We start from the raw sequence: 22,885 nt of genomic DNA, 5'->3' as shown, positions 1-22,885 counted from the left end.
GCACACCTGTTAATTGAAACGCATCCCAGGTGACTGACTACCTCATGAAGCTGGTTGAGAGAATGTCAATAGTGTACAAAGCTGTCAACAAGGCTAAGGGTGACTACTTTGAAGAATCTCAAATATAAAATATATTTTGATTTGTTTAACACCTTTTTGGTTACTACATGATTCCTTATGTGTTATTTCATAGTTCTGATGTGCGTCCACATTTTTGACTAGTACTGTATACACACACACACACACACACCACTATACCCCACTATTATAGTATATATCAACATAACACTATACCACACTATTATAGTATACATCTCAACATTACACTATACCCCACTATTATAGTATATATATCAACATTACACTATACCCCACTATTGTAGTATATATATCAACATAACACTATACCACACTATTATAGTATACATCTCAACATTACACTATACCACACTATTATAGTATACATCTCAACATTACACTATACCCAACTATTATAGTATATATATCAACATTACACTATACCCCACTATTATAGTATATATATATCAACATAACACTATACCACACTATTATAGTATATATATCAACATTATAGTAAAACACTGAAGTAAAGCAAACAATTACTTTTTTGTTTATTTTATTAAACTTTTTGTTGTTTATGTAACAATGTATAACAACAATTTAATACATTGACGTAAACAGTAGACAACTTACCATTTGCATACATACAATTTCCACAAGCATTAATGACATCACACTTGCTCAGACCTACATGTTCCCACTGTATCCACACCCAAGGCTGTTTCTAATGCTTGTGGGACTCGAACTGCAGTAAAAAAAAGTCTGGCTACAACATAACACAATTTGAAGTCATATGGGGCAATCAGTAGTCTGGCTAACACCTAACTCTGGATTGGCTCTTTGTTGTTGTCGGCACAATGCGTTGATAATGAAGGAGGCTGGGCTTTTACTGGTTGGCTGTTCCCAGCCACACACAGCCCCTGAGCCCCGCCCCCTTCTTTTGAATTTTCCAATCCAACCAATAAGAAGACTCAACACCAGAGAGGAAAGAAAAACATTTAAGAGAATGAATCAAACCCTGTTGCACAATTTATGAGCAAATATGGCATTAACAGGGTCCTTTTGAGATCAGTGCGGCCACACCTACGCTGTGAGTCTCGTGGATCGCGTAAGCCAGGCTACTTAATCACAGCAAACAGAATAAAATTCAAGTCTAATGTTTCTGTTAAAATAATGCCTGGAGTATCCAGCAGCCGTGGAGACTCTCTGGCTACTCGACTGTCTTGGCCCCATTCTGTCTGGTTCACTGAGCCCTCTGGATCACGGTCTCCTTCATGTAACTTGGTTTGCCGGCCAGATGTTGTCCGTTTTCAAAATGCACAAATCTTTCAACATATATTTTACCAGGCAGGACCCAGCTACTGCTCCAGCTCGGTGTGTCACTTGGTTTGTCCGCAGATGTATTCATGCGTGTGTTTTATGTAGAAAAAAGGTGATGTTTACAGAATACTCACTGAGTATTCAGTCTTTTATGCTCTTCGTTAACTTCAGGCTATAGTCGAGTCGTCTAAAAGCAAGAGCGTTTCCTGATCTATCTCCTCCGCTGCAGAAGAGAAAGAGGATACCTAGTCAGTTACACAACTGAATGCGTTCACCCGAAATGTGTCTTCCTCATTTAAGCCAACTCCTCTGAATCAGAGGTGCGGGGGGCTGCCTTAATCGACATCCACATCTTTCGGTGCCTGAGGAGACAGATTTTTACACCTTACTGGCTTTGCAATTCGAACCAGCGACCTTTCAGGTTACTGGTCCAATGCGCTTAACCGCAAGGGAGGAGATTTTAAGGGATAGTTTCACCCACATTTCTAAATGACATACGTTGAAGAGGGAAAGGTCGGTAAGTCAGGTCAAATGGTTGAACAAAGGCAAAGGAGTGAGGAAAGAGCCAAATGAATAGTAGCTTCAAGGTTAGAAATGCTGCCCATAACAGGGAGTGATCCATCTGTCAAAGGGTTATCAGCTACAATATCTCTATATACTACCTACTGCTGTTGTGCCCTTGAGCAAGGCACTTTACCCGTAAGTACCAAGCCTGTGATGTGTGTGTCAGGTTGGTCACTAACATAATATCTGTGCAAATGACTAATAAAGCAAGTATGGTAAAATTAAGACTATGTATCTAGTCCCAAAGTGGCTGCAGGGTTCTAAGAGGCTCTGGTGAAGTAGTCTGTCAAGTTTTCATTAAGGTTGTACTATTGGTTATCGATGTGGAAGACGTAGATGCTGTTTTATACAGGGTCAATGAAAATCTGTGGGGGGGTTTCCCCCCAAAACTCTGTTCCTCCCTCTCTCAAAAAATGATTATTTACCCTCTCACTTTGGAATCAAAGAGGCCAGGTTCCAGTCATTCAGTGTATCCTTTACAAAGTTGTCCATTGGTCTAGACCTCTGCATTTTTGTACAGAAATAAATAAATGTTAGAAACATAGCTAGCTAGCTAACTTGGCTAAATCTAATTTAAAGTAAACGCTAACATTTCCTAGCTAACAGAGTTTGCATCCATCTTCAAATGCACAAGCTGAACTAAAGCTGCCACTGTCAGAAACCATTGTAAACCAGTACAGTAACGCTAGTTAACTCAATCAATCACCATGCATACATGACATAATTCTGGCAAATAGTTTGGTTAAATTAACCCAGATGGAGAATAAGTAAAATCTAGCTATGCTAACTTAGCTAACATTAGCTAAAGAAAGAGTGTCAGAGACAGTCCAGAAGAAGTGTCAAACTTATCTAGCTATGGTAGCTAGCCAGATAACTTTAGATAGCTGTCGTTACAGACACTGACAAAGTAAGCTAGCTAGCTAGCCAAATGTTGGCAAAAAACATACATTTAGCTATATTCCGTGAAAACACTTCAGTAAGCTAGCCTCGTGAGGCTAACGTTAGCTAGCTAGCTAATGTTACCGCAGCCAGAGATATTAGCACAGAAAATGGCTAGCTAGCTAACGGTCATTAGCTAAGTCTCAAGCTAACAATAGCTGGCTACCTAATTATGATAGGACAATTCGTAATGTTTACTACCTACCGTTGTCACGGTTCAGTCAGCCAAAGCACCCTTAGTCTGTCAAAATAACGTTAGCTGTTTTCCATTCAGTCAGTTGCACTAGTACTAGAATACTTGCCAGTTGCCATGTCACAACACTTGCTCACATTCTTGTGAACTTCACACGCTGGTGGTGGGAGAATTAACCCACTGGCAGGGTCAAATATCCATAACTAAACCTTAATAACCAACACCAACAACCCAACCTTGCTGTTTTTACAGGAAACAAGCCAAATATTGACCAAATACCTGCAACCTAGCAATTGGGTCATCCAAACAACCTAGTATCTTTTTTTGTGTAACTTACATCGCAAAGCATTCAAGAAGCCTTGACCTGTCTGGTGCCTGGAAGGCCAGCATTCACTGTTGACGTTGACACTGGTGTTTGGCGGATAATATTGAATAAATCTGGCAGTTGAGGACTTGTGAGGCGTCTGTTTCTCAAACTAGACACTCTAATGTACTTGTCCTCTCGCTCAGTTGTGCACCGGAGCCTCCCACTCCTCTTTCTATTCTGGTTAGCGACAGTTTGCGCTGTTCTGTGAAGGGAGTAGTACATAGCGTTGTATGAGATCTACAGTTTCTTGGCAATTTCTCACATGGAATAGCCTTCATTTCTCAGAACAAGAATAGACTGACGAGTTTCAGGAGAAATGTATTTATTTCTGGCCATTTTGAGCCTGTAATCAAACCCACAAATGCTGAGGTGGACCAGTCATAGTCAGTACATTCATCTTCAGATAGCTAGGTGGACCAGTCATAGTCAGTACATTCATCTGCAGACAGCTAGGTGGACCAGTCAAAGTCAGTACATTCATCTCCAGATAGCTCGGTGGACCAGTCATAGTTAGTACATTCATCTCCAGATAGCTAGGTGAGACACCACATATCACAGTCATAGTCAGTACATTCATCTGCAGACAGCTAGGTGGACCGGTCATAGTCAGGACATTCATCTCCAGATAGCTAGGTGGACCAGTCATAGTCAGTACATTCATCTCCAGATAGCTAGGTGGACCAGTCATAGTCAGTACATTCATCTCCAGATAGCTAGGTGAGACACCACATATCACAGTCATAGTCAGTACATTCATCTTCAGATAGCTAGGTGGACCAGTCATAGTCAGTACATTCATCTCCAGATAGCTAGGTGGACCAGTCATAGTCAGTACATTCATCTCCAGATAGCTAGGTGGACCAGTCATAGTCAGTACATTCATCTTCAGATAGTCAGCACATTCTTCCTCAATACAGAAGTGATCTGCAAAGTAGGTGTTAGTAGGAAATGACTAGTCACATGTTTTATTTACAGAGCCGTCAGAATATATTCACACACCTTGACAACTTCCACATGTGGTTGTGTTACAGCCTGAATTTAAAATGGATTACATTGAGATGTTGTGTCACTGGCCAACTCACACTACGCAATAATGTCAAAGTGGAATTATGTTTTTAGAAAATGTTTACAAATTAGTGGAAAATTAACAGCTGAAATGTTTTGAGTCAATAAGTATTCAACCTCTTTGTTATGACAAGCCTAAATAAGTTCAGGAGTAAAAATGTACTTAACAAGTCACATAATAAGTTGCATGGACTCAATTTGTGTGCAATAATAGTGTTTAATATGATTTTTAAATGACTACTCGACAAATACAATTATCTCAATCGAGCAGTGAATTTCAAACACAAAGACCAGGGAGGTTTTCCAATGCCTCACAAAGAACGGCACCTATTGGTAGATGGGTACAAAAAATAGCAGACATTGAACATCCATTTGATCATGTTGAAGTTATTAATTACACTTTGGATGTTGTATCAATACACCCAGTCACTACAAAGATACAGGCGTCCTTCCTAACTCAGTTGCCGGAGAGGAAGGAAACTGCTCAGGGATTTCACCATGAGGACAATGGTGACTTTAAAATAGTTACAGAGTTTAATGGCTGTGATAGGAGAACACTGAGGAGGGATCAACAACATTTTAGTTACGCCACAATATTAACATAAATTACAGATTGAAATAAAGGAAGCCTGTACAGAGTAGAATATTCCAAAACATGCATCCTGTTTGCATTAAGGCACAAAAGTAAAACTGCAAAAAATGTGGCAAAGACATTAACTTTAAGTCCTGAATACAAAGTGTTATATTTGGGACAAATCCAACATAACACATCACTGAGTACCACTCTTCATATTTTCAAGCATGGTGGTGACTGCATCATGTTATGGGTATGCTTGTCATCGGCAATGACTGGGGAGTTTTATAGGATAAAAATAAATGGAATAGAGCTAAGCACAGACAAAATCCTATAGGAAAACCTGGTTCAGTCTGTTTTCCAACAGTCACTGGGAGAGAAATGCACCTTTCAGCAGGACAATAACATCAAATACAAGCTCAATTCTACACTGGAGTTGCTTACCAAGACGACATTAAATGTTCCCGAGTGGCCTAGTTACAGTTTTGACTTAAATTGGCTTGAAAATCTACAGCCAAGCTGGACCATGGCTGTCTGGCAATGATTAACAACCAACTTGATAGAGCTTGACACATTGTTTTAAGAATAATGGGCAAATATTGTATAATCCAGGTTTGCAAAGCTTTTGGAGACTTACCCAGAAAGACTCACAGCTGTAATGACTCTTAGATACGTACCCAGAAAGACTCCCAGCTGTAATGACTCTTAGAGATTTACCCAGAAAGACACAGCTGTAATGACTCTTAGAGACTTACCCAGAAAGACTCACAGCTGTAATGACTCTTAGATACGTACCCAGAAAGACTCCCAGTTGTAATGACTCTTAGAGACAAACCCAGAAAGACTCACAGGTGTAATGACTCTTAGAGACTTACCCAGAAAGACTCACAGCTGTAATGACTCTTAGATACGTACCCAGAAAGACTCCCAGCTGTAATGACTCTTAGAGACGAACCCAGAAAGACTCACAGCTGTAATGACTCTTAGAGACTTAGCCAGAAAGACTCACAGCTGTAAATCGCTGCCAAAGGTGATTCTAACATCTATTGACTCAGGTGGTTGAATACTTATCTAATCAAGATGTAAAAAATTAAATAAAAGGAGTACAACTAAATCAATTGTAATCCCAATCTGTAACACAACAAAATGTGGAAAAAGTCAAGGGGTGTGAATGCTTCCTGAAGGCACTGTAATAGTCTGTGGCTAAAATGCTGCAGCACACGACAGGTGTCTGTGAGAGTGGGAAGGTACAGCACAGAAGGAGCATATATATATATATATATATATATATATATATATATATGTGTTATTATTGCAATACAGGCACTTGGAACATTGCGTTTAAACATACATTCAAATGAATTGGATATAACGACTCAGGCCTAACACATACTTGACAAATCTACAGATGAAACCCTGAAGACTGACACACCTGAATTAGTAAAACAAATCATGATGTTTGTCACGGCCGTCCTCCTCTTCATCTGAAGAGGAGAGACGAGATGGATCTGAGGACCAATACGCGGCGTGGTAAGTGTCCATGGTAAATCTTTAATCAAGAAAGACTGAACACTATACAAACGAATAACAAAAACAATAAACCAAATTCGACCGTGAAGCTACAAAATGAGACCTGTGCTGAAACAAGCCATCAACATAGACAATCACCCACAAACAAACAGTGCAACCCAGGCTACCTAAGTATGATTCTCAATCAGAGACAACTAATGACACCTGCCTCTGATTGAGAACCATACTAGGCCGAAAACATAGAACTGCCCCAAAACATAGAAAAACAAACATAGACTGCCCACCCAATTCACGCCCTGACCATACTAAATAAATACAAAACAACAGAAATAAAGGTCAGAACGTGACAGTAGCCCCCCCCCAAAGGTGCGGACTCCGGCCGCAAAACCTTGACCTATAGGGGAGGGTCTGGGTGGGCGTCTGTCCGCGGTGGCGGCTCTGGCGCGGGACGCGGACCCCACCTCATCATTGTCTTAGTCCGCCTTACTGTCCGCCTCCGTGGCTTTCTCAGCATGACCACCCCTCTCAATGACCCCACTGGACAGAGGGGCAGCTCGGGACAGAGGGACAGCTGCTCGGGACAGAGGGGCTCCGGCAGAGGCGCCGGACAGGCGGGAGGCTCCGGCAGAGGCGCCGGACAGGCGGGAGGCTCCGGCAGAGGCGCCGGACAGGCGGGAGGCTCCGGCAGAGGCTCCGGACAGGCGGGAGGCTCCGGACAGGCGGGAGGCTCCGGACAGGCGGGAGGCTCCGGACAGGCGGGAGGCTCCGGACAGGCGGGAGGCTCCGGACAGGCGGGAGGCTCCGGACAGGCGGGAGGCTCCGGCAGCGGCGCCGGACAGGCGGGAGGCTCCGGCAGCGGCGCCGGACCGGCGGGAGGCTCCGGCAGCGGCGCCGGACAGGCGGGAGGCTCCGGCAGCGGCGCCGGACCGGCGGGAGGCTCCGGCAGCGGCGCCGGACAGGCGGGAGGCTCCGGCAGCGGCGCCGGACAGGCGGGAGGCTCCGGCAGCGGCGCCGGACAGGCGGGAGGCTCCGGCAGCGGCGCCGGACAGGCGGGAGACTCCGGCAGCGGCGCCGGACAGGCGGGAGACTCCGGCAGCGGCGCCGGACAGACAGGACCACCTGCAGGGAGGAGACAGAGAGACAGCCTGGTGCGTGGGGCTGCCACAGGAACCACCAGGCTGGGAAGACCTTCAGGAGGCTTGGGGTTAAGAGGAGGCACCTGAAAGACCGGGCTGTGGGGGAGCACTGGAGCTCTGGTGCGCAACCTTGGCACCATTTCCCCAGGCTGGATAACCACTCTAGCCCGGACCGTCCAGAGTGCAGGCACAGGTTGAACCGGGCTGTGGGTAAGCACGGGAGATCTAGTGCTTACTACACGCACCTCTCCCTTCGGCTCCATTCCCACATTCGCCCGGCACGAGCGGAGCGCGGGCAGAGGACGCACTGCACCCTCCCAGCGCCCCCGAAGACACAGCACGCAGAGCCGGCGCAGGATACCCTGGGCCAAAACTGCGTACCGGCGACCAGACCCGCTGAGCAGGCACCATACGCCCTGGCTCGATGCCCGCACTCGCATGACACTCTCGGGGGGCTGTTCCATAGCTCACCGGGCTATGGGCACATACTGGCGACACCGTGCGCTTAACCGCATAACACGGTGCCTGCCCAGTATCTCGCTGCTTATAATAAGCACGAGGAGTGAGCGCAGGTCTGCTACCTGGCTTAGCTCCACCCCTCGCGTGCCCCCCCCCAAAAAAATGTTGGGGCTGTCTCTCGTACCTGTCGCACTGCCGTGCTGCCTCCTCATATCGCCGCCGCTCAGCTTTCGCTGCCTCCAGCTCTGCTTTGGGGCGGCGATATTCCCCAGCCTGTGCCCAGGGTCCCTCTCCGTTCAGTATCTCCTCCCATGCCCAGGAGTCCTGTGATACCGGCCGCTGTTGCTGCTGCTGCTGCTGCTGTCGTCGCTGTTTTCTACCACGCCGCTTGGTCCTTGGTTGGTGGGTGATTCTGTCACGGCCGTCCTCCTCTTCATCTGAAGAGGAGAGACGAGATGGATCTGAGGACCAATACGCGGCGTGGTAAGTGTCCATGGTAAATCTTTAATCAAGAAAGACTGAACACTATACAAACGAATAACAAAAACAATAAACCAAATTCGACCGTGAAGCTACAAAATGAGACCTGTGCTGAAACAAGCCATCAACATAGACAATCACCCACAAACAAACAGTGCAACCCAGGCTACCTAAGTATGATTCTCAATCAGAGACAACTAATGACACCTGCCTCTGATTGAGAACCATACTAGGCCGAAAACATAGAACTGCCCCAAAACATAGAAAAACAAACATAGACTGCCCACCCAATTCACGCCCTGACCATACTAAATAAATACAAAACAACAGAAATAAAGGTCAGAACGTGACAATGTTATTGTATGAGCTTATTACACAGGTGACCTAGCTGGCCTGATACAGCAAATCATGATGTTATTGTATGAGCTTATTACACAGGTGACCTATCATGTCTGGGCATCAGTGGCGGTCAGTGTCGTTTAAGATAAGGGAGGACCAAAAAAACAGTTTTCTTTATGAGCATGACCTTATTTCTATTAAAGCAAATTGGGATGACTGTCATTCATATTCCATTCACCCAGTTAAATGTAACATTGATAGGTTTAGGCTACTACATGATACTCTAATTTCCTCTGTACCCATCATGAGGTTGCTACAACCTAGCCTGTGAATGAAAGTTTACAACGTAGGTGCACAGTTCGAGATTATTTTTTGTAATCGAGGTGACAAACATTGACATTCTATACTTCCTTGCACACTCTCGCCTGCATCTAGCTGATCTAGGGTGTAATCATTAGTCCAACAGTTGTAAATGAGAGTTTCTATTAGACAAATTCAGGTATGTTTATCTCCGTTTCGTTCCGTTTGCTTCCATTTTAAGAAAAAACATTTTTTCAACAGAATCGATGGAATGAATACACCCCCCGATCACACTCAAACACAGTTCACTTTCATAGCAGCCACGTTGTGTTCCACGACACAGCATGATCCCTTTTGATACTTGTATCTATAAATATTCTCCTCTCACCTTTTCCCTTATCTTGTGGACACATCAGCTGTCTGTAACCAGGCAAAATAACCTTTTGAAACCAAACCTTCATATCATAACCCCTAACCACTTCACACATCCTACATTGTTGTCCCCATATTAACGTTATAGTCAACATAGCTACCAGAACTACAGTGTACAGTGAGAAAGCAGTTTAGCAGTCACACCAGAGGGCCAAGGTACCAATCCTTCTGGCAGCATAGCACCCCCACAACATGATGCTGCCACCCCCATGCTTCACGGTTGGGATGGTGTTCTTCGGCTTGCAAGCCTCCCCCTTTTCCTCCAAACATAACGATGGTCATTTTTGCCAAACAGTTCTATTTTTGTTTCATCAGACCAGAGGATATTTCTCCAAAAAGTACTATCTTTGTCCCCCATGTGCAGTTGCCAACTGTTGTCTGTCTTTTTTTATGGCGGTTTTGGAGCAGTGGCTTCTTCCTTTCTGAGTGGCCTTTTAGGTTATGTCGATATAGATACTGTTGTACCTGTTTCCTCCAGCATTTTCATAAGGTCCTTTGCTGTTCTGGGATTGATTTGCACTTTTCACACGAAAGTACGTTCATCTCTAGGAGACAGAACGCGTCTCCTTCCTGAGCGGTATGACAGCTGCGTGGTCCCATGGTGTTCATACTTGCGTACTATTGTTTGTACAGATGGACATGGTATGTTGTCAAGCAAATGTCAAGATGTCAAGCAAAGAGGCACCGAGTTTGAAGGTATGCCCTGAAATACATTGACAGGTACACCTCCAATTGGCTCAAATGATGTCAATTAGATTATCAGAATATTCTAAAGCCATGACATCACTTTCTGGAATTTTCCAAGCTGTTTAAAGGCACAGTCAACTTAGTGTATGTAAACTTCTGACCCACTGTAAATGTGATACAGTGAATTATAAGTGAAATAATCTGTCAGTAAACAATTGTTGGAAAAATGACTTGTGTCATGCACAAAGTAGAAGTCCTAACCGACTTGCCAAAACTATAGTTTGTTAACAAGACATTTGTGGAGTGGTTGAAAAACAAGTTTTAATGACTCCAACATAAGTGTATGTTAACTTCCGACTTTAACTGTATGTAAATAATGTATTTCTGTATCTAAAAAGTATTACTTTTTTAATGTTACGCTATTTTTATCTTTATGAAACTCACTGATGAGGGCTACACTGCTTGGCATCTCTCTCTCTCTCTCTCTTGCTCTCTCTCTTGCTCTCTCTCTTGCTCTCTCTCTTGCTCTCTCTCTTGCTCTCTGCTTTTGCTTCCAATGCACAGTTCAGAACCCTTTCCCCTTACACCGTGTCAACACATCCTAATCTGAAGAACGTGGGTGCCATGCCAACACATCCCTGTACCCTTTCAGAGGATATGACTTGCCAACTCACAACACATCCCTATCAGAGGCAAGGTGTAATGAACCAGTGTGTGATCACACTCTCTATGACATAGTTCCTTCCTGTTGCCACGGTCGCCATGGCACCAAGGTGTTCCGTCTGCTAATGAACGTGGAATAAAGTGATCCAGCCAGAAACCAGGAACTGAAGATGTCAAAGAGTTTCATACTCTGAGTTTTATGTACAGTACATTCGGAAAGTATTCAGACCCCTTCACTTGTTCCGCATTGTGTTATGTTACAGCCTTATTCTAAAAGGGATTAAATACATGTTTTTCTCATCAATCTACACACAGTAGTCCATAAATACCTTTTTTACATAAGTATTCAGACCCTTTGCTATAAGAGTCGAAATTGTGCTCAAGTGCATCCTGTTTCTATTGATCATCATTGAGATGTTTCTACAACTTGATAATTGGTACATTCAGTTGATTGTACATCATTTGGAAAGGCACACAACAGTTGACAATGCATGTCAGGGCTAAAACCAAGCCATGAGGTTGAAGGAATTGTCCGTAGATCTCCACAGGATTGTGTCGAAGCACAGATCTGGGGAAGGGTACCAAAACATCATTGAAACATGTCTGCAGTATTGAAGGTTCACAAGAACATGGTGGCTTCCATCATTATTAAATGTAAGAAGATTGGAACCACCAGGACTCTTCCTAGTGCTGTCCGACCTGTCAAACTGAGCAATCGGGGGAGAAGGGCCTTTGTCAAGGAGGTGACCAAGAACCAGATGGTCACTGACAGAGCTCCAGAGTTCCTCTGTGGAGATGTTAGAACCTTCCGGAAGGACAACCATCTCTGCAGCACTCCACCAATCTGCCCTTTATGGTAGAGTGGCCAGACGGAAGCCATCCCTACGGTGAAGCATGGTGGATGCAGCACGCCGAGGAACTTGAAGCTTTTGACCCTATCAACGTTGGCCCCGCTGATGTGGATGGGGGTGTGCTCCCTCTTCTGTCTCCTGTAGTCCACGATCAGCTCCTGCGTTTTGTTGAAATGCAGGGAGAGGTAATTATCCTGGCACCACCGCTCTAACCACCTCCCTGTGGGCCGTCTTGTCACTGTTGGTAGTCAGGCCTACTACTGTTGTGTCATCAGCAAACTTGATGATTGAGTTGGAGTCATACATGGCCACGCAGTCATGGGTGAACAGGGAGTACAGGAGGGGGCTGAGCACACATCCTTATGGGGAGCCCCGTGTTGAGGATCAGAGTTGCGCAGGTGTTGTTGCCTACCATCACCACCTGGGGTCGACCCGTTAGGAAGTACAGGACACAGTTGCACAGGGAGGGGTTCAGACCCAGGGCCCCGAGCTTAGTGACGATATTGGAGGTCACTATGTTGTTGAAGGCTGAGCTATAGTCAATGAACTGCATTCTTACATAGGTAGTCCTCTTGGCCAGATGGGATAGGGCAGTGGGCATTGCAACGTCGATTGCATCGTCCGTGGACCTGTATATTATTTGTAGTGGATCAAGGGTGGGGTGGAGGGGATATAGGCCTTGACTTACAAAGCACTTCATGATGACAGATGTTACCTCTCACGCTGTCTGTATCTCTCCTTCTCTGTCTATATCTCTCTGTCTGTATCTCCCTCTCTCTCTCTGTCTGTATCTCCCTCTCTCTCTCTGTCTGTATCTCCCTCTCTCTCTATCTCCCTTTCTCTGTATGTATCTCCCTCTCTTTGTATCTCCCTCTCTATCTCTGTCTGTACTTCCCTCTGTATCTCTGTCTGTATCACCCTCTCTCTCTCTGTCTGTATCTCCCTCTCTCTCTCTGTCTGTATCTCCCTCTCTCTCTGTCTGTCTGTATCTCCCTTTCTCTGTCTGTATCTCCCTCTCTCTCTCTGTCTGTATCTCCCTTTCTCTGTCTGTATCTCCCTCTCTTTGTATCTCCCTCTCTCTCTCTGTCTGTATCTCCCTCTCTCTCTCTCTGTCTGTATCTCCCACTCTCTGTATATCCCTCTCTCTCTGTCTGTATATCCCTCTCTGTCTGTATCTCCCTCTCTCTGTCTGTATCTCCCTCTCTCTGTCTGTATCTCCCTCTCCCTTTCTCTCTCTCTGTATCTCCCTTTCTCTGTCTATATCTCTGTCTGTATCTCCCTCTCTCTGTCTGTATCTCCCTCTCTCTCTGTGTCTCCCTCTCTCTCTGTGTCTCTATCTCCCTTTCTCTCTCTCTGTATCTCCCTTTCTCTGTCTATATCTCTGTCTGTATCTCCCTCTGTCTGTATCTCCATTTCTCTGTCTCTCTCTCTCTCCCTATTTTCTCATGCCTTCCCTCCCATTTCTCCCCCATGCCTCGAGATTGGAGAGCTAAGGATACTGTTTCAGGCTTTTAAGATAGGAGTGATTATAGTTTAGTCTGGACAGAAAGAGGGGATACAGTTTCTCTGGATGGAAGAAAGAAAGAAAAAAAGAAACAGATTTATTTTCTCCTTTGTTTTAGGTGAACCTATTGAAATGTAAACGCTGTATAGTTGCAGCAAAGCTATCAAGTTGGTACCTCAGGGGGATCGTTTCAGTATTACTTAACAGCTCTTTATCTCACCGTTCCACTTGGACACTTCCACTGAGGAGCACAGAGCTCTCATTTCCTCTAGATGGATGTCTGCTCTGAAATGTGTAATGGATCGAGAAGATACTGTCTTTGTCTTTTTTATTTGTGTGAAAAGCTTTTGCGGTGTCAAAATGGAGAATGAAACCAGAGTACAAAAAATATTTGAATTGTAGATTGTCCTCAAGAAAATACAATTTTAAATTTATGAAAATTAGAAATTTGCAAAGCAGAAATTGCTCTGAACTAGCCTGTCACTATGTCATTTAAGGATGTCCTTACTAAAACAAACTTTTAACCAGGGCCCATAGGGGACAGGGCACTGCAGTATATAGGCACTGTCGAGGGTATAGGGTGCTATTTCAGATGGGGCAGGGCACTGCAGTATATAGGCACTGTCGAGGGTATAGGGTGCTATTTCAGATGGGGCAGGGCACTGCAGTATATAGGCACTGTAGAGGGTATAGGGTGCTATTTCAGATGGGGCAGGGCACTAAAGTATATAGGCACTGTCGAGGGTATAGGGTGCTATTTCAGATGGGGCAGGGCACTGCAGTATATAGGCACCGTAGAGGGTATAGGGTGCTATTTCAGATGGGGCAGGGCACTAAAGTATATAGGCACTGTAGAGGGTATAGGGTGCTATTTCATGTGTTATTTACTGATAAATTGTGTGTGAACATATCAATATAAATCATAATCACTACTATATTATCTCTAGTAATGATGTGGTGATGTTATCTCTAGTAATGATATTATCTCTAGTAATGATGTGGTGATATTATCTCTAGTAAATATATTATCTCTAGTAAGAACGTGGTGATATTATCTCTAGTAAATATATTATCTCTAGTAAGAACGTGGTGATGTTACCCTGGTAAGAACGTGGTGATGTTACCCTGGTAAGAATGTGGTGATGTTACCCTGGTAAGGACGTGGTGATGTTACCCTGGTAAGGACGTGGTGATGTTACCCTGGTAAGAACGTGGTGATGTTACCCTGGTAAGGACGTGGTGATGTTACCCTGGTAAGGACGTGGTGATGTTACCCTGGTAAGGACGTGGTGATGTTACCCTGGTAAGGACGTGGTGATGTTACCCTGGTAAGGACGTGGTGATGTTACCCTGGTAAGGACGTGGTGATGTTACCCTGGTAAGGACGTGGTGATGTTACCCTGGTAAGGACGTGGTGATGTTACCCTGGTAAGGACGTGGTGATGTTACCCTGGTAAGGACGTGGTGATGTTACCCTGGTAAGAACGTGGTGATGTTACCCTGGTAAGGACGTGGTGATGTTACCCTGGTAAGGACGTGGTGATGTTACCCTGGTAAGGACGTGGTGATGTTACCCTGGTAAGGACGTGGTGATGTTACCCTGGTAAGGACGTGGTGATGTTACCCTGGTAAGGACGTGGTGATGTTACCCTGGTAAGGACATGAACATGAGAAGAAGTTGAAATACTATAATCTCAAGTCATTTAAATCAGGAGTAGAACAAACAAGAGGAGAATGTTTGATTCATCATTTTGAATTTACTTTAAATTGCCTTTTGATTAATTTGTTTAATCAAAATATTTTTTGACGTATTAAATTAACTTTGATGTTCTCCTCACACCGATGAAGAATGATTCCTAAATGACACCCTATTCCCTATATAGTGCACTACTTTAGACCACAGACCTATGGAACCCTATTCCCTATATAGTGCACTACTTTAGACCAGAGTCCTATGGAACCCTATTCCCTATATAGTGCACTACTTTAGACCAGAGCCCTATTCCCTATATATAGTGCACTACTTTAGTCCAGAGCCCTATGGAACCCTATTCCCTATATAGTGCACTACTTTAGACCAGAGCCCTATGGAACCCTATTCCCTATATAGTGCACTACTTTAGACCAGAGCCCTATGGAACCCTATTCCCTATATAGTGCACTACTTTAGTCCAGAGCCCTATGGAACCCTATTCCCTATATATAGTGCACTACTTTAGACCAGAGCCCTATGGAACCCTATTCCCTATATAGTGCACTACTTTAGTCCAGAGCCCTATGGAACCCTATTCCCTATATAGTGCACTACTTTAGACCAGAGCACTACTGTGCACTACATAGTGAATAATGTGGCTTTTGAGATGCATTCCAAAGGTTTTCAACACAATATTAAAGTAATGCTGCACAGAGGTGGGACTAAGCTACAATTATTAGAGTCAAAAGCAAGTCTCAAGTCACAAGGTCCAAGTCTCAAGTCACAAGGTCCAAGTCGCAAGTCACAAGGTCCAAGTCGCAAGTCGAGTCCCAAGTAGAACGTGTCAAGTCTTGAGTCAAGTCCAAATCATTCTAAGAGCTGTGTCAAATCGAGTTGTGTCAGATCGAGTTTTGTCAGATCTAGTTGTGTCAGATCTAGTTGTGTCAGATCTAGTTGTGTCAGATCTAGTTGTGTCAAATCGAGTTGTGTCAGATCGAGTTGTGTCAGATCTAGTTGTGTCAGATCTAGTTGTGTCAAATCGAGTTGTGTCAAATCGAGTTGTGTCAAATCGAGTTGTGTCAGATCGAGTTGTGTCAGATCTAGTTGTGTCAGATCGAGTTGTGTCAGATCTAGTTGTGTCAGATCGAGTTGTGTCAGATCTAGTTGTGTCAGATCGAGTTGTGTCAGATCTAGTTGTGTCAGATCTAGTTGTGTCAAATCGAGTTGTGTCAGATCTAGTTGTGTCAGATCTAGTTGTGTCAGATCTAGTTGTGTCAGATCTAGTTGTGTCAAATCGAGTTGTGTCAGATCGAGTTGTGTCAGATCTAGTTGTGTCAAATCGAGTTGTGTCAGATCGAGTTGTGTCAGATCGAGTTGTGTCAGATCGAGTTGTGTCAGATCTAGTTGTGTCAGATCTAGTTGTGTCAAATCGAGTTGTGTCAGATTGAGTTGTGTCAGATCTAGTTGTGTCAGATCTAGTTGTGTCAAATCGAGTTGTGTCAGATTGAGTTGTGTCAGATCTAGTTGTGTCAGATCTAGTTGTGTCAAATCGAGTTGTGTCAGATCTAGTTGTGTCAGATCTAGTTGTGTCAGATCTAGTTGTGTCAGATCTAGTTGTGTCAGATCTAGTTGTGTCAAATCGAGTTGTGTCAGATTGAGTTGTGTCAGATCTAGTTGTGTCAGATTGAGTTGTGTCAGATCTAGTTGTGTCAGATCTAGTTGTGTCAGATTGAGTTGTGTCAGATCTAGTTGTGTCAAATCGAGTTGTGTCAGATCTAGTTGTGTCAGATCTAGTTGTGTCAGATCTAGTTGTGTCAGATCTAGTTGTGTCAGATCGAGTTGTGTCAGATCTAGTTGTGTCAGATCTAGTTGTGTCAGATCTAGTTGTGTCAAATCGAGTTGTGTCAGATCTAGTTGTGTCAGATCTAGTTGTGTCAGATCTAGTTGTGTCAAATCGAGTTGTGTCAAATCGAGTTGTGTCAAATCGAGTTGTGTCAAATCGAGTTGTGTCAGATCTAGTTGTGTCAGATCTAGTTGTGTCAGATCTAGTTGTGTCAAATCGAGTTGTGTCAGATCTAGTTGTGTCAGATCTAGTTGTGTCAAATCGAGTTGTGTCAAATCGAGTTGTGTCAGATCTAGTTGTGTCAAATCGAGTTGTGTCAAATCGAGTTGTGTCAAATCGAGTTGTGTCAAATCGAGTTGTGTCAAATCGAGTTGTGTCAGATCTAGTTGTGTCAGATCTAGTTGTGTCAGATCTAGTTGTGTCAAATCGAGTTGTGTCAGATTGAGTTGTGTCAGATCTAGTTGTGTCAGATCTAGTTGTGTCAGATCTAGTTGTGTCAAATCGAGTTGTGTCAGATCTAGTTGTGTCAGATCTAGTTGTGTCAGATCTAGTTGTGTCAGATCTAGTTGTGTCAGATCTAGTTGTGTCAAATCGAGTTGTGTCAAATCGAGTAAAGAAAGTATCTCTACATGTAATGACTGTCTATTTATTGCGGATACCAGAAAACCCTTTTCATTATTTTGATTATGTAAAAATTCATTTTTAAAACAAATGCAAGCTTTCCAAATGCAAGCTTTCCAAATGCAAGCTTTCCAAATGCAAGCTTTCCAAATGCAAGCTTCATAAATAAATGATCGTTTTTCAAGCACTTTCATATCAATTGTTGCTTGATGTCACATTGCTGGTTATCAATGGAAACAGTTTCTTGATCACCACATTTTTTTGGAGCTGCCTATTTATTATGGCGATCCTCTTTCACTACATTTTGACATTTGCACTGCACCCGATCCTATAGCTGTCAATGATTTGTATATGCACTATATGACTAACAGGGGGCGCTGTGTCAAAGCCCCCCATTGTAAAAAACATAATTTTATGTGGACACTAATATAAATGTAAACCTACCGGAGAAAATTAAGCATGTCCATTGCACACTAATGATGATGACTGGTCAGTGGTCAGCGGTCAAGACTGCTTAGTTTTACAATTTAAATATATTTTTGACAATCATTTGGTCCAGTACTGTAGGCCTATGTTAGAAACCAGAAGAAATAGGCGAAGGTATAAATATAACATACTAATTTTATGAAAGCAATGCCTTCAAAAAGTATTCAGATTACAGGTTACAGCCTTATTCTAAAATGTATTACATCGTTTTTTATCATCAAAAAGCACAATACCACATAATGACAAAGCGAAAATAGGTTTCTAGAAAATGTTGCTAATTTGTTAAAAATAAAAAACAAGTATTCAGACCCTTTACTCAGTTCTTTGTTGAAGCACATTTGGCGGTGTCTGGTTCCCAATCAGCTGTTTATCGTTGTCTCTGATTGGGGATCATATTTAGGTTGCCATTTTCCTCATTTGTGTTGTGGGATCTTGACTATGTTTAGTTGCCTGTCTGTACTAATTTGTATAGCTTCACGTTTCGTTCGTTGGTTTTGTTGTTTTTAAGTGTTGCATTCATTAAAAGAGAATGTAACCATACCACGCTGCGCCTTGGTCTCACTCATATGACGATTGTGACTGAAGATCCCACCAAAAATGGACCAAGCAGCGTGTTCAGGAGGAGTGGACTTGGGAGGAGATCCTGGATGGAGCAGGACCCTGGACGCAGGCCGGGGAGTATCGCCGTCCTAAGGAGGAGATAGAGGCAGCGAAAGCGGAACTGCGATGATACAAGGAGATAGCTCAACGGAGCAAGCACGAGAGACAACCCTAAGAAATGGAGCCAGTCAGGGAGTCGAGTGAGGAGCTCAAGATTCCGGAGAGAGGTGCTGGCATTGAGAGCGCTGCAAAGCGGGCGTGCTGAGGTGTGTGTCATCAGCCCGGTGCCACCTGTACCAGTCCCACGCATCAGGTCTCCAGTGCGCCTTCACAGCCCAGTGCGTCCTATGCTAGCTTCCTGCACTTGCCGGGCTGGAGTGAACATCAAGGGTTGTGCCAGTTCTGCGCTATAGACCTCCAGTGCGCCTCCACAGTCCAGTACGTCCTGTGCCTCCTCTCCGCACTCGCCTTAAGGTACGTGTCATCAGCCCGGTACCACCAGTGCCGGCACCACGCATCAGGCCTCCAGTGCGCCTCCACAGTCCAGAGTTTCAGATGACAGTTCCCAGTCCAGAGCTTCCGGCGACAGTTCCCAGTCCAGAGCTTCCGGCGGTGTTTCACAGTCCAGAGACGGGCCACAGTCCGGAACCTCCAACGACGGGCCACAGTCCGGAACCTTCAACGACGGTCCCCAATCCCGGAGCCTCCAGCGACGGTCCCCAGTCCGGTGCCTCCAGCGATGGTCCCCAGTCCGGTGCCTCTAGCGACGAGCTGCAGTCCAGAACCTCCAGCGATTATCCACGGTCCGGTTCCACAGAAGTGGAGGGATCAGCGTAAGTAGGGGAGGCTGCTTCCAGAACCGGAGCCGCCACCGAGGGTAGATGCCCACCCGGACCCCTATAGGTTCAGGTTTGCGGCTGGGAGTCTGCACCTTTGGGGGGGGGGGGGGGGATACTGTCACGCCCTGACCTTAGATATCTCTGTTTTTCTATATATTTTGGTTAGGTCAGGGTGTGACAAGGGTGGGTACGTCGTTGTCCTGTTAGAAGGTGAACATTCGCCCCAGTCGGAGTTCCTGAGTGCTCTGGAGGAGGTTTTCACCAAGAATCTCTCTGTACTTTGCTCCGTTCATCTTTGCCTCGATCCTGACTAGTCTCCCAGTCCCTGCCGCTGAAAACATCCCCACAGTATGATGCTGCCACCACCATGCTTCACTGTAGTGATGCTGCCACCACCATGCTTCACGGTAGTGATGCTGCCACCACCATGCTTCACTGTAGTGATGCTGCCACCACCATGCTTCACTGTAGTGATGCTGCCACCAACATGCTTCACCGTAGTGATGCTGCCACCACCATGCTTCACTGTAGTGATGCTGCAACCACCATGCTTCACTGTATTGATGCTGCCGCCACCATGCTTCATTGTAGTGATGCTGCCACCACTATGCTTCACCTGTAAGGATGGTGGCAGGTTTCCTCCAGATGTGATGCTTGGCAAGGAGGCCAAAGAGTTTCATCAGAACAGAAAATCTTGTTCCTCGTGGTCTGAGAGTCTTCAGGTGCGTTTTGACAACTCCAAGTGGGCTGTCATGTGTCGTTTACTGAAGAGTGGCTTCCGTCTGGCCACTCTACCATAAGGCCTGATTGGTGGAGTGCTGCAGAGATGGTTGTCCTACTGGAAGGTTCTCTCATCTCCACAGAGGAACTCTAGAGCTCTGTCGGGTTCTTGGTTACCTCCCTGACCAATGCCCTTCTCCCCCGATTGCTCAGTTTGGCCTGGCGACCATCTCTAGGAAGAGTCTCAATGGTTACAAACTTCTTAAATTTAGATTGATGGAAGCCAATGTGTTCTTGGGGACCTTCAATGCTGCAGCAATGTTTTGGCACCCTTCCCCAGATCTGTGCATCGACACAATCCTGTCTCAGAGCTCTACGGACAATTTCCTTCGACCTCATAACTTGATTTTTGTTCTGACATGCACTGTCAACTGTAGGACCTTATGTAGACAGGTGTGTGTCTTTCCAAATCATGTCCAATCAATTGAATTTACCACAAGTGGCCAAATCAAGATGTAGAAACATCTCAAGGATGATCAATAGAAGCAGGATGCTCCTGAGCTCAATTTCTAGTCTCATAGCAAAGGGTATTTCTGTTTTTTATATTTAATAAATAAGCAAACATTTCTAAAGACCTGTTTTCACTTTGTCATTATGGTGTATTGTGTGTAGAATGCTATTTTTTTTTAATCCATTTTATAATAAGGCTGTAACATAACAAAATGTGGAAAAGGTGAAGGGGTCTGAATACTTTCCGAAGGCACCGTATGTAGCCAGTGAAACGTCGTATGAAAAATCTGTATTTTTCCCCATTCAGTTTCATACTTGCGATGCCCCACAACCTCCTTCACTTTGATAACCACTGTGTTAGCTCACTCGACCTGTGTTGATTGACAGTTTGCTGGTCCAATCAGAGAGCTGAGTATGCATTTCACGTTCAAATCTGCATGTTTTTTTATATATTTTTTGCAATTTTGATCTTAACTGCGCCAACTGTCTCTGGCTGCGTGTACGAATCCTGGCCAGATCATTTCAAGTCATCATCAGTGTCTAGTCGAGTCCTGAGTTTCGAGGCTCCAAGTCCAAGTTAAGTCTGAAGTTATTTTATTTTCTATCAAGTCAAGTCTCAAGTCATCATGTCATGTGACTGGAGTCCACACCTCTGGTTCTAAGCTTCTACTAATGGTATACTGTGTATGCATTATGGAGAGGAAATCTAATCAATATAGGATAATAGTTTGTCATTAGTGAAGGCTTCTTAGCCTTTGCCTGATCTCTGTGTACATTACTACAATGTGTGACATCCATACCATTGTGTCTGTGTTTGCGACCTGTATTGTTTGCAGGTTTAGTGTTCAGTGAGAATAGATGTTGCTACGCTGTGTGTGTGTGTGTGTGTGTGTGTGTGTGTGTTTTAGAAATACATTTGATTGATTGGTGTCTCTTTGTTCCTCTGTTTTAGCCCCGTCTCCTGTGAGTGTGGTGCGGAAAGGGAATTCTGGGAAGAACAGTATCTCTGTGTCGTGGCAGGAGCCAGACAGACCCAACGGGATAATCCTGGAGTACGAGATCAAATACTTTGAGAAGGTACAACTAACCCTCAAACGCACACTTCCTAGAATTACTTCCTAGAATTACCTGCAGCCACCTACATACTACAACCTCACAAAACTACCTAGAATTACCTGCAGCCACCTACATACTACAACCTCACAAAACTACCTAGAATTACCAATACCTAGAATTACCTGCACCTACCTACATACTACAACCTCACAAAGGTAGCAGGTAGCCTAGTGGTTAACACACACACACACATTCATCCTTGTGGCTTTCTCTCTGGGCACTCTCCTAGGACCAGGAAACCAGCTACACCATCATCAAGTGCAAGGAAACAGAAATCGTAGCTGACGGGCTGAAGCCATCATCAGTCTACGTATTCCAGATCAGAGCCAGAACGTCAGCCGGGTACGGAGGATTCAGCCGACGCTTCGAGTTTGAGACCAGCCCCTACTGTAAGTCATGCATTTAAATAGATAATACACACATGCTGTGTAAAGCCTTGTTCTGTGTAAAGCCTTGTTCTGTGTAAAGCCTTGATCTGTGTAAAGCCTTGTTCTGTGTAAAGCATTGATCTGTGTAAAGCCTCCCTGGAAAATATATTGCATGATTACACCAGGCATATAGGTCTGTTTAGTATAGGACCTATATAGACTGTTTAGTATTGGACCTATATAGACTGTTTAGTATTGGACCTATAGACTGTTTAGTATAGGACCTAAAGACTGCTTAGTATAGGACCTATATAGACTGTTTAGTATAGGACCTATATAGACTGTTTAGTATAGGACCTATATAGACTGTTTAGTATAGGACCTATATAGACTGTTTAGTATAGGACCTATATAGACTGTTTAGTATAGGTCCTATATAGACTGTTAAGTATAGGGCCTATATAGACTGTTTAGTATAGGACCTATAGACTGTTTAGTATAGGACCTATAGACTGTTTAGTATAGGACCTATATAGATTGTTTAGTATAGGACCTATAGACTGTTTAGTATAGGACCTAAAGACTGCTTAGTATAGGACCTATAT

At 44.3% G+C, this 22,885-nt stretch overlaps 1 protein-coding gene and 1 long non-coding RNA gene across 3 annotated transcripts in view; one reads left to right on the top strand and one right to left on the bottom strand.

The window, feature by feature from the left end:
• LOC149979060 (uncharacterized) overlaps window positions 1–22,885 on the bottom strand; it is a 519,908-nt gene that overhangs the window by 286,273 nt on the left and 210,750 nt on the right. The gene's annotated exons all lie outside the window — the stretch shown is intronic.
• unm_sa34860 (un-named sa34860) overlaps window positions 1–22,885 on the top strand; it is a 180,599-nt gene that overhangs the window by 94,987 nt on the left and 62,727 nt on the right. For both annotated transcript variants that reach the window (XM_036936733.2, XM_090191544.1), the window contains exons 6-7: window positions 21,749–21,873; window positions 22,142–22,301. In XM_036936733.2, the coding sequence (XP_036792628.2) occupies window positions 21,749–21,873; window positions 22,142–22,301 (285 nt within the window). The remainder of the gene's footprint in view (window positions 1–21,748; window positions 21,874–22,141; window positions 22,302–22,885) is intronic.

This window comes from Oncorhynchus mykiss, chromosome 12 (assembly GCF_057628025.1).
Source record: "Oncorhynchus mykiss isolate SJ-2025 chromosome 12, ASM5762802v1, whole genome shotgun sequence".
NCBI classification, from domain to species: Eukaryota; Metazoa; Chordata; class Actinopteri; order Salmoniformes; family Salmonidae; genus Oncorhynchus; species Oncorhynchus mykiss.
This window is presented reverse-complemented; position numbering and strand designations above follow the sequence as displayed.